Source organism: Mustela putorius, unplaced genomic scaffold (assembly GCF_011764305.1).
Source record: "Mustela putorius furo isolate JIRA1106 unplaced genomic scaffold, ASM1176430v1.1 tig00537350_pilon_pilon_pilon, whole genome shotgun sequence".
Lineage (NCBI taxonomy): Eukaryota > Metazoa > Chordata > Mammalia > Carnivora > Mustelidae > Mustela > Mustela putorius.
In genome coordinates this window covers 26246355-26258916 of record NW_025422471.1, presented here as the reverse complement: position 1 = coordinate 26258916, position 12562 = coordinate 26246355, and the positions used below count along the sequence as shown (strand labels likewise).

Genomic DNA, 12562 nt, shown 5'->3' with positions numbered 1-12562 from the left:
AATTATGTAATATCCAAAACAGCAGACCTGTAGTTTGCAAGTAGACTTGTAGTTTGGAAACACTCTCCAAAAATTGTTACTTTGAATGGTACAAATCTTCTCACCTAGCTCATGGTGTGTTGTAGCGAAGAATATAGGCACATGAAAAACATTTTGGGGCAAAAATTCAAAAACTGTTCCATTTTACTGTCATCATAAATTTCTACAGCACATAACTAAAATTTTAAAATAAAATCTGGAAAAAACTGGAAAAGAAACGAACAGAACTCATATTTTCACAAGAAACTTCTTCATAAAGTCCACTGTGGTTAATGCTGAACACTTCTTAATAGCATCATACTTCATTAACAAATTAACAAATATTAATTGATAATATTTAATAACTGGCATCAATATTATTTATTAATAAAGTATAATGCTACTAAGGCATTCTCAGCTTTCAGTTACTTTGTATGTGATTTTTTTTTTTTTTTTTTTTTACTTTCTGGAAACTCAAGATCCTTAATTATATCTGCAGAGATTCTTTTTCTATTTAGGTAAAATTCACTCTTTTATATAAGATATCATCACAGGCTCCAGGGATTAAGACATGGACATGTGCTGGAGGGCCACTATTCAACTACAGGAGGGATGTATAAGAAGGGCTTTAGATTACACGAGAGGGGGACACAGAGAATGCCTAATCCTACCTTTTAATAGACAATAGATAAATAAACTTTTCAGTGTTTACTATTTAACCTGAAGTGGCCTGACCTCGCCTACTGTTCACCACAGAACTAGCTCCAAGAACTGTCAAAGGATGGTTAACTTGTCCATACTGCCAAACATACTCAGTTCATTCATCTGACAATAAGAAACCAGTGACCATTCTTTAACTTGCCTTATGGTAAAAGGGCTCAATGGAAGTATCTAATAGATCCGGCATAATTCAGATGCACTGCCCCCATTCAAAATTCTTGCTGTCTCTCTGTTTATCTTACCTCCCCTAACATTTAAAATTAGAAGTCATAGGCAGAAACATGACAAGAATATACTGACAACTAATGGATTCTCATGTGGTACTTTATAATAAAACAATCTAAAAAAAAAAAGCTGAAATAATCTTATAAGTTAGTGAATGAGAAGAACCAACGGTAAATCTGAGAGTTTAGAAAGTTCCTGAAGTACAGTGCACTGCTGGGTGTGATCATGTTAACTTTTACCTATACAGGTATAGGAATACAAACCTTGACTGCAGGTAGCTTTCAAGAAATTTTGCCTTTTTCTGATACTCTGAACTTTTTTGTGTTCTTGGATATTAGATGTGCAAATTTCAGAATCTGTTTTTTCTTTTTTCTCACCATTTCTCATAGTGGTTTCATCTCCATTGATATTATTAGTTAATTCCTCATCTGAAAAACAAACATTTTGCAACCTTAGTGCTGCACTTCTTCTTACTTGTTACATGATTAGAAAAGAGTCTGGCATCAACCTCTTCTAAGTTTCTATTCCTAACTGGACTGATTTTTTATTTTATTTTATTTTATTTTTAAGGGAATGAAACTATTTAAAATGATTTTGGGGGCGCCGTGCTGCCTCAGTTGGTAGAGCGTATGATTCTCCTTCTTCGAGTTGTGAGTTAGAGCCCTGGTGGATATAGAGATTACTTAAAAATAAAATGTTTAAAAAATGTTTTTATATAATAAACAAAGTTTGCTGGATGCAATTCTGATGGGAATATAGTGAATCACTGAAATCAACAGAGTTAACAGTTTCCTGCTATGGAAATGTTAGTTTAACGGATACTAAATAAGTGCCATATTAAAAAGAAAAATATAAAAAATAGATTATAAAACATAAAACATAAAAAATTGATAGAAATACTGCTTATTCTGTCAATATCAATTTAGCAACAATCTCTGAAAATAACAGTTTGATTTTCAAAGTCAACAATATTACTTAACTAACAGTATCCCTAAATTATATAGTCCACATGTCCTCATTCTTGTCAGTTCGGCTAGTTCAGTGGAATTCAGTTAGAAATTTCTATAAAATAAGTAAAAATACAGATGTGTACAAAGCAAGTGATACTACCAATACCTGGTTTATGAGAAATTTCCTTTTCTTCTTTCTGTCTAAGTTGTGAGATATTGGTCAATTCCTTACTGATATTGTCAGTAGAATAAAAAACTGTATCATGTATGGTTTTGCTCTCTGGAAGATCTTGTTTCCTTTTTTCAACTGTAGTTGTTTCTATTACTTGAGAATTAACAACTGTGGATAAAGACCCATTTGAAGAACTTGTTTCCTGGCTTTCATCACTGTAATTCCTTTTAGGGTCTTCTCCTTCATTTACCTTTCCCACAATATGAATATCTGTTTGATCCATTAAAGGAGTTGGTGCTCTAGTGCTAAAATCTTGAGGCCTTTTGAATAGCTTCACATGACTAGTCAACTTTGAAGCTTCCTGTGTTGAAAATGTTCTTGGACAAGCTAGGAAAGTATGCTCAGGACTGCCATGTGAGTGATCAAAAGAAGTTTCACATGCGCATTGTTCATAATTTGCAACATGTTGTTCAGGACCTATTGTATTTTCTGAATCAGAAAGATTAACAGCTTCCTGTTGTAGAAGTAATAGACTGCAGGCTTTCAACTCATTTTCCTGTGAAAAATGGTCTTCAGAAGGGAAAAACTGTTGAAAATCCATTTCTTCTATATTTGTTATAATATTCTCATTATCGTTACAATGGTTTTTGCAACCTGTAGAACATACCACTCTTTTACATGCTACAGTCTTCTCAGAGGTAAAGCAATCATCATCATCATTATTAAAATTTTCCTTTATCAAGGATGCAAAAGAATTTTCCCACTTTTTAAGGCTCTCACCTTTCTGACCTGAGTTACTGTTTTCAGGAGATTTATGAGGGCTAATGCTCTGTTGTTCTAGGTGACAGTTAGGCTGCTGATCTGTAGTAACAAGTAGTAACTTGGTTTCTTTCTGTAAGCCAAGTCCTGAGAAAAGAACAGCTTCCTCTTGGTCAGTGGATTCTAAGAATTTTATTTCTTGATTATCTGATAAATCCAGGCCCTGGGCATGTGTCTCTTTGGGAACTGAACAAGTCTCAATACTGTTACCTAATCCATTTTTCAGGCTTGACAGAGCTGGGCTAAAAAGTTTATGTGACTCTTCTGGAAGGTCATCAAAGGTTTGGAGATCATCGTGCTGACCAGTAACCAATCTGTTTCTTCTTCTGAAAGAAGAAAGAGCTATTGTCTTTCTTGGACTGCATATTTCTTGTTTTGCATCATCCACTTGAGTTCTTTTATGTCGTGTGTTTCTTCTTCCTTTATCAGTAGACACGTTTGTGTTAGGACTTTTGACACTCTGAAGACTCTTCTTTTGGAGTCCCATAGTAGAGTAGATTTGGTGAAGTGTTAATTGTTTATGCTTAGAGTTAACAAATTTTGTGTCTTTGGAATCTTTTTGGTAAGGTTCATATACATCTTTATTTATAAATAAACCCTCTTTGCTTCCTTCATTAACTTTTACAAGTTCTGACTTCTGTCTGTTGGAATTTTCATCACAAACAAACCCAGTGAGATTTTTAGAACTGAATTTTGGTTTCTAAAGAAAAAAACATAAAGTTAGCTTTAATTTTCAGCTGTAGTTCTATATTCAATTAATTCAGGATTGCTGATTAATCAAACCATTACTTCATTCAATTATATGATTTGATCTAACCACAGGGCCTGATGGGATATGTACAACTGATATTTTAAAGAAGACAACTAACAGAAAAAGACAAATATAGTAGACTAAAACTCATTATGTACATTACTGTGTATTTTCTGCTTCATATTTTAATTTGTTTTTGCCAGTGTTTAGCAGTATCAATCCTAGAAAGCATAATAAAAAAATTTAATTTACTTCATTTTTCCGGGCTTTAAGCAAAATCAAAGAAGAATGCTTTAGAAACAATTTCATCTTTTCATTGTTGTATAGACAGAGCTAGATTAAGAGAGTTCTTTCATCTAGTATCTGTGACAGACTATAGGTAGGGCAGCAGAAGTAGGAACTTAAAAACGAGACAGACATCCTCCCAAACTGATCTGCATGAAAAAATCATTGTGGGCTGAAGATTAAAACAGAGAGACCGCTTCCTCTCACTCACCACAACCCAAGTACCAGATGAAGAGTAACTGCCCACCATATAAAATTTGAAGGAATGGATCAACACCTTTGGCTCTTGTACTGTGCTTAGGCCAGAGGAAATTCGACATGGTTGATAAACCTCAAGGTTCCATGAAGAGGAGGACAAAGGAAATGGCTACTGATACATCAGTGTGCCAAGATAAGCTAAATTTACTTAATTGCTTCACAAACTAACAGCCCAGAACCCTCTGATCCTCATGTAATTATTCCAAAGTTTCTTAAAAGCAAAGGTGATGTCACTGTTCCTGATGAATGCTTCAACCATCTTTCTTTCCACTCTGATAATCTATAAAATAAACAGCAGGTTCATTCCATAAACATATTTATTACTAAACAGAGCTATACCTTTTGCTGGTATGTATCCTCTATGTCTAATGGACCGGTACTGTTCTTTTGAGCTATAAACAAAAGGAGAAAATCAGAGAAAATAGCCTCCAATGATCAGACTCTAGATTTCCAAAACCCACCAGTCCTCTGCCATGAAAAAAACAGAGAAATAAGTGAAATTATGCAAACGTTTTCCATTCAAATTGGCACATATAACATTCCTATAATTGATAACTTTCCTATGTTTTAGAAGCCCAATACTATAGGAAAAGCAATATGCTCCAACAAAAACTAAAGACTAGCAATAAACTCACTATTTTAACATTGGCCACAGATATATCCAGATACACAACTGCTACAAACTACTTTAATAAGGCAAAAGATTCTTTTGTAATTAACTGGATTATCATTTCCTAATATGTCAGCTTCTTAAGGTTCTAGTATGAATTAATGCTTCACTCTCTTAAAAGAGAAACATACATGCATGGAAAAGGCTACTCTTGAGAATGTGTAAGACAAAAAAAGATGGTCTGAATAAAATATACCTAGGTTGATAATAAAAGTACTTTAGTGTCTCTTTTAAATAGTAGAGATACAATTAGTTACCTATATATGCATTTGGCCACAAAAGATAAAAACCTAGAAACAGTGCCTTGTACATAGGAGGTATTCAATGATTATTTAATAGAAGGAGGAATAAATGAATGAACATCTTAGATGTGATATGTAAAAAATACAAAATTCTTTAAATCCATTATGATCTAGAAATGTAAAAATATTGTAACAGCGATATAAGTGGGAAAAAGAACATTTTATTTCTTGAGAATAATTTTCATGACAGCAATCAAATTATAATGTACATAATGAGGCCTGGCATTCACCTATTCACCTCATGCAGGAGGGCTGACTCATAGAATGTCCTTCAATGGAGCACAGTCTCTGAAGCCTCCTCCTGAGTTTCTATTTCCACTCATTTGCTTAGCAGCTCAGTGACCCTGGGTTAAGTTTCTTAATGCCTCTGCCTCAGCTCCATAAAATGAAAGTATTAACAGTCTTTATCTTATAGAATTGTTACAAGGATTAAATAAGATAATCCATGTAAAAAGTTCAGAAAACTTCCTGGCACAAAGAAAGTACTCCATTATTAATTTTGTTATTATTATTTTTCAAGAGCAAAAAGGACTGTGTGCCTTCTCCTAACTTTGGTTCTTAAATAAAAGAACAGGGGGCACCTAGGTGCTCAGTCAGTTAAGTGTCTATCTTCATCTCAGGCCATGACCCCAGGGTCCTGGGATCAAGTCCTGCATCTGGCTCCCAGCTCAGCGGGAAGACTGCTTCTCCCTCTCCTCTGCTCTTGCTCTCTCTTGTCTCTCTCTCTCTCTCTCAAATAAATACAATCTTAAAAATACAAAAATAAATAAAAGTATTTTAAATAAAAGAGCAGAAACCTTTTTCTGGTTCTACGGAAACCTGCTTCTGGTTCTACAGGAACCACCATTTGGGGCATAATTCCTAAGAGAATCTGGAAGCAAGAGAGGGGCTTTCATCCCTTCTCACTTTGCATCTTTCAACTAACATTTTTTCTTTAATTTTCATCTTATTTTATTCAAATTCAATGAAGTAAATACAGTGTATCATTAGTTTCAGATGTAGAGTACAGTTATTCATCCGTTGTATATAACACCCAGTGCTCATTACATCATGTGCCTTCCTTAATGCCCATCTCAGTTTTCAAAGTCTATATTCCCTAGTATAACCAACTTAAAAAAAAAAACAGTACACAGATATAAATTCTGAGGTGGTGAATTTTTTTTTTTAAAGATTTTATTTATTTATTTGACAGAGAGAAATAACAAGTAGACGGAGAGGCAGGCAGAGAGAGAGAGAGGATAGCAGGCTCCCTGCTGAGCAGAGAGCCCTATATGGGACTCGATCCCAGGACCCTGAGATCATGACCTGAGCCGAAGGCAGCGGCTTAACCCACTGAGCCACCCAGGCGCCCCTGAGGTGGTGAATTTTAGTGATGTTGCTGTTATTCTTTTCAGTTAGTTAGTAAGTTAGTAAGAAATTGTTTACAATTTCTTACTAACTTATAAAGTTGGTAAGTTAGGAAATTAGTAAGAATGAACTCCTGTTCTATACCAAAGTAGATATATTATATTCTATAACAGAAAAGCACCAAAAATACATTGCATAAGGAAAAGTCTTTTATTCATTAAAAGATCTTCAATTGAAATTTAAAAGCAAATACTCTGATATTCTTTAAGTAAGCTAATTTTTTCATTTATATTAAGTAAGCTGATTATTAACTTAAGAAATATTCAAACCACCCAATGAAGCATAATATAGCCCACCTTGGTAAATTGCCTCCCTAAAGAAGAGTGGGAGCTATCTCCAAAGAAGAAAGGCTTGGGATTCCTTCCATGAATGAAATTCCCTTGGGTAAGTATAGGTCAAAAGTGGGCACTGTTGAACATGAGATTCTAGACTTGGAGAAAGAGCTAAAATGCTGGAGAAAGTACTCTCAGCAGAGCAAAACCATGCATGCTACCATGAAATAGAGAAGTTAAGCAATTAAGCAGATTATCAAAACAAAAATGTATAAATATACATAATTTTGCTTCCAACTGAATATTTGCAATTTTTCATATAGCTTGAAATGTAAATATGAATGCAATAATCTATACAGTTTATATAAATATGAATATAATAATCCATCTCAATGTGCTTTTATAGACCTGGCCTCAAAAAGGTATAGTCTGTCCCTCTTATTTTCTGATGAGATTGGGCTAGAAGGGCAAGAAGTCTTTTGTTCTAAAGAACTATTAATTACCTCTTGGTAGCCTTTAATTATCAGTAATGTTATCTTTTTATTATACAGTAGGGTGTTTTAATCCAAGTCTTGGTCCTTAGTCAACAGTATTCAAACAGTTACCTCTTTAGGGAAAATTTTATTAAAATATAGTTTAATGGAGTGCCTGGGTGGCTCCGTCAGTTGGGCACATTCCTTCAGTTCAGGTCATGATCCCAGGGGCCTGGGTTTGAGCCCCATGCCAGGCTCCTTGCTCAGCAGCGAGTTTGCTTCTCCCTCTCCCTCTGTTCTCCCCTTGTGCTCTCTCTTTCTCTCAAGTAAGTAAATAAAATCTTTAAAAAACATATATAGCTTAATGAAAGTGAATGAGGCACATACACATCTCTTGAAGGTAAAGAATTTGCTTGTTTGTGTTTAAAAGGACTAACACACTATTTATTCGACAAATATTTACTAATGCCTACTGCAGATAAGGCATTTTAGTACTCATCACCACACTAAATAAAGATCCTTTCCTTCATTGAGCTTAGATTCTTGAGGAAAGACTGAAAACAAAAAATAAACTGTCCAATGTGTTAGAAGGTGTTAAGTGCTGTGGGGAAAAGATCAATATAATAGAGTAGGGCAAGAGGGATTAGAATGAGTGTGGCAGTTTGAAAGACATGTTTATAAAATTTTTGATACTACTCCTTTCAAAAGGTGCTTATAACAAATAGAATGTTGCAGAACTGGTTATGTATCACTTCCAAGACTAAGTTACAGAAAGTTTGAAGCTCTGTCTTGGGTGGATTCTCTCTCTTGATCACTTCCTCTGAGCCAGGCTATCAGCAGACCTGTGGAAAAAGCTCATGTAGCAAGCAACTGAAGCCTCCAGCTAGCAAGCAGTGAGGAAATGAGGCCTGCCAAGAACCACTCGAGTGAGCTTGAAAGTAGATTTTCCTGTCCTAGCTGAGCCCCAAGATGACCATCCCTCACTAAGAACTTGCCTGCAACCCATAAGAGACCCTAATCCAGAATGGTTACTCACTTTAAAGGTTTCCAGACTTCTAATCCTCAGAAACTCTGAGAGATAATAAATGTTTGTTGTTTTAAGATGTTAAACTTTGGGTAATTATTGCATAGTGATAAATAACTAATACAGTGAGGGTAGGAAGGAAGCAGTTTGCAGTATTAAATAGGATGGTCTAAGCACCCCCCCCCCCCCCGAGAAGATCACATTTGAACTAAGACTTGAAGGATGTGGGGAAGGCCCACCTGAGAAACAGCAAGGAGGCCAGTGTTACTGAAGTCCAGTGACAAAGACAGAGAATGGCAGGAGAAGAAATTAATTAGCGTGGCCAGCTAAAACAGGGGCCTGTAGGCCACTGTAAGGATATTGACATTTCTTCTAGATTAAATGGAGAGCCGCTGCAGGGTTCTGAACAGAAGAATGTTGTGATCTTACCAAAAAATCTAACAGACATATTAAGGAGAATATAAAGAAAGTGCCATGATGTAAATTCTTCTTATTGACAACCATAAATCGAGTTCTTTTGTAGTTCAATTTTTACCACTGTAATGGATGACAGGGTAAAAAATACAGCCATAAGAAAAGACTGTTTGGGAATAGAAATAGAAATAAACAATCCTGGCCATACTCGTCAAAAAAGATACAGCCAAATACAATTTACATCATATCAGGTTATTCAGCCAAAAAACTGTCAGGGAAAAAAAAAAACAACAACTTTATAGAAGTTTTCTTAACAGTTTGCAATGCACAGCTAGGGGAAAATTACATTTGATATGATCTCTCTTTGTTCTCTTTGTTCTTTTAGAATCCTTCCATTATGTGTACTTGCAAACAAGTCAGTGTGCTTCATTAAAGGAATGGAACAAGGACACCACTGGTTGGATTTTCTCAAAACTAAGAAGGAAACGAAACTTACTTTCTATAATTCTAAATTCAATTTCTGTAACTCTCTATGAATATGATAAACAGATATAACAGAACAATTTACCTGATGTAAGGAGATGTTTTTGGTGTTTAGGAATATATTTCTCAAGAAGACGCTTCATACGTGAATCTTTGGCCTCATCCACAGCACATTTTCCACTGTCACTTCTAAGTAACGGATTGGCTCCATTCAAAAGAAGTAACTCTGCCACCTACAGGAAGACTGTTCATGTGAGCATGCCCAGACAATAGGTATATTACTGGACATGTGAGCTAGCACACAATTCTAAGCAATACCTGGTATTTCTTTCAGTGTGGATTTACTTACAACTTTGCCGAATAAAAAAATTAATGTAATTGTTACTGAATCATAACTTGTTGATATACATACTCTTCTCTTACAACAAAAAAGAGAGAAAGAGGGAGAGAAGGAGAGGAAAAAAGAGAGAAAGGGGTAGACCGGGAGAGAGAGGGAGGGAGGAAGGTATTGAAGGAGGAAGGAAAGGTCAGAAATGTAAATATAGTTCAAGTGCTGGTAAATTAGAGACGGCAGATATAAGAAGAATTAGCATTGGGTTCTGTAGTAGAAAACATAAGTTTAACAGGTTCCAGGAGATGGTTATGTCTTCTACCTCTAACTGTGTTGCTGCTGTTCCTCCTCAGAGTATTAGGGAAAAACCATTCAACCCTTAATCTGTTACTGCTCCTCAAGGAACCTCCTCCATGAAGCACTCCCTGATCTCCCATCCATAGTTGCTCTAGAGAAAAATGACCTCTCCCTTCTTTCAGGTACATATTTTACTGTAATGCACAATATATATTGTATTTATCATTGTATTATTTCTTATATATCTGTCTCTTCTATACACTAAGGTTTCTGAGAGTAGGACTACATTTTTCTTCTAAAATTTGTTATTTTTGAATAAGGAGTTAATAAATATAGTTCAAATACAGAAGGCTCAGAAAAGTATACAATGAGAGATAAGTTTCCCTCCTCTACCCTTGTTCTCCAGGCATCCAATTTTCCTAAGCCCTTTTTATAGTTTCTCCTGAATTTTTCCACAACCTAGCCTAACAGGGGTGTGTGTGTGTGTGTGTACACAGACATATGTATACATATTTTTTGTTATGCAGGTAGTCATATATTATATACATTCCCCTATATTTTGTCTCTGAACAAAGCTTTGAGATTGTACCATATCAGTATAAAATGAACTTCATTATTTTTAGCAGCTAAGTAATAGTCTACTATTGAATGTGCAGTACTTTATTTAACCAGTAGCCTCTTGACAGATGTTTAAGTTGCTTACAAGCTTCTACTACAAATACATGTCTTAATCATCTTTACATCGTTACTGCCTATCTCAGTGTCTGGCATAGAGTAAATATTCAATAAATATTCTTTAATAAAAGAATGCATGTAATCAGGGAGGATGTGGGGAGTATGCTCTAAGTAAACCTACACTAAAAGGAGCCTAAATTTTTATGTTAATCTGGAATGAGAAAAGGGATCTGAATTTCTGTAAATTACATATCCCCTTCAAAGTAAATACATATACGTTCTTCCTTTTATAACAAAGCATACTAGGAGAGAAAAAATCACAATACCACAAAGGGACAATGTAAGCCAGATACCTTAAACATTATCCAGACTCAGCAATTCTGCTTTTCAAACTATTTTATTATGAGAATTTAATGCTAGATAGGGAAATTGAAAGTAACAGTAGATATAATTAAATCTGTAATCATATATAAGCCAGATGAGGTATAAGAAGATAATGAATTTATGCTAGATCTTCATGCTTTATTCAGAAAAAAAAAAAAAAAAGAGTACACAGCTTTCTTTTAGGAAAAGAAGTTTTGGGAGAGAGGAAGGAAGATGGCAGAGAGTAGGGGACACTAGTTTTGTCTAGTCCCTGGAATTCAGCTAGCTAGCTATCAAACCATTCTGAACACTGTGAACTTGACTGGAGATCTAAAAAAAAGAACTGCTATAATACTACAAATAGAAAAGTGACCACATTCTGCATGGTAGGAGGTTCGGAGAAGTGAATCTAGTGATGTATTGGAAAATAAACTGCAAGGGGAGGGAGCCTCCATCAGCTGGATACTGAAAAGTAATAAGCAGTGGAGCACAAAATGGAAACTTTTAGAAGTCTGTTCTGGTGGGGAACGTCCCTGCCTGAAAGGTCCTCAGGCAGTGAAGTGGGGCAGAATCCTAGGTGGGACAGCATGGTCTCAGGATCCCCGAGGTCACAAGCAGACTGGGCATACCTGAGTGCAGCAGAGTTCCCAAATATCAGAGTGGGGAACCCAGCTGCAATCAGTGAGCCCAGGCGTGGGCTTTCAGCTTGGGGTTGCCATAAACTGCAAACCGGCAAGGTCAGGCAACTGCTCTGATCAGGGACCAGCAAGTCTCAGAACCAAGGCAAGAACTCCCTTTCTCCCCCAGAAGGAAGCACGGATGTATGCCACAGGAGTCTACAGGGTTTGGAGACTTGAAACGGGGTCACATGCCTAGATAAAAATGCTCGGTCACAGGCTGGGTGAGCACAGACAGTAGATGGACACCAGGGAGACAGGAGTAATGACTGCTTTTCCTTGAGGATGGGTGCACTGAGGAGTGAGGGGAGTGAGCTTTTGGCTCCAAGGGCCGGAGATTGGGAGACTGCCATTTTCATTCTCATCCTCTAAAGCAGTACAGAAAGCCTTTAGGGTACAAAAGTCACACAGAGCAATCTGTACTGGGTTACTTAGCCTGACCCCTTGGTGCATTTCTGCCCCAGGCAGAGACACCCAAGAATCAGAACAATAGGCCCCTCCCGGAGAAGATCAATAAGAACATCCAGCTAAGACCAAGTTTACCCATCAAAGACAACTGTAAAACTCCAGTACTAAGGGAAAGGATATACAGAATTCATGAGGTTTTTTTCTCACAATGCTTTAGTCTTTCTTTCTTTCTTTCTTAAAAGATTTATTTATTTGACAGAGAGAGATCACAAGTATGCAGAGAGGCAGACAGAGAGATAGGAAGGGAAGCAGGCCCCCTGCTGAGCAGAGAGCCCAATGCAGGACTCAATCTCAGGACCCTGAGATCATGACCTGAGCCAAAGGCAGCGGCTTAACCCACTGAGCCACCCAGGCACCCTGCTTTAGTCTTTCAATTTTAATTTTTCCTCTTTCTTCCATTTCAACTTATTTCTTATTTTATCAACTCTTTTTTAAGTCTTTAAATATTCATTTTTATAGTTACATTCTATCCTCTCATTGTATTTAATTTTATTTTTGTAGGTATATG

The 12562-nt window shown here is 36.2% G+C and overlaps 1 protein-coding gene across 1 annotated transcript in view; it reads right to left on the bottom strand.

Moving 5' to 3' along the window:
• ANKRD31 (ankyrin repeat domain 31) overlaps window positions 1–12562 on the bottom strand; it is a 148564-nt gene that overhangs the window by 66005 nt on the left and 69997 nt on the right. The window contains exons 9-12 of the mRNA XM_045074417.1: window positions 9329–9476; window positions 4538–4590; window positions 2080–3604; window positions 1227–1391 (exon numbers count right to left, since the gene is read on the bottom strand). Coding sequence (XP_044930352.1) covers window positions 1227–1391; window positions 2080–3604; window positions 4538–4590; window positions 9329–9476 — 1891 coding nt within the window. The remainder of the gene's footprint in view (window positions 1–1226; window positions 1392–2079; window positions 3605–4537; window positions 4591–9328; window positions 9477–12562) is intronic.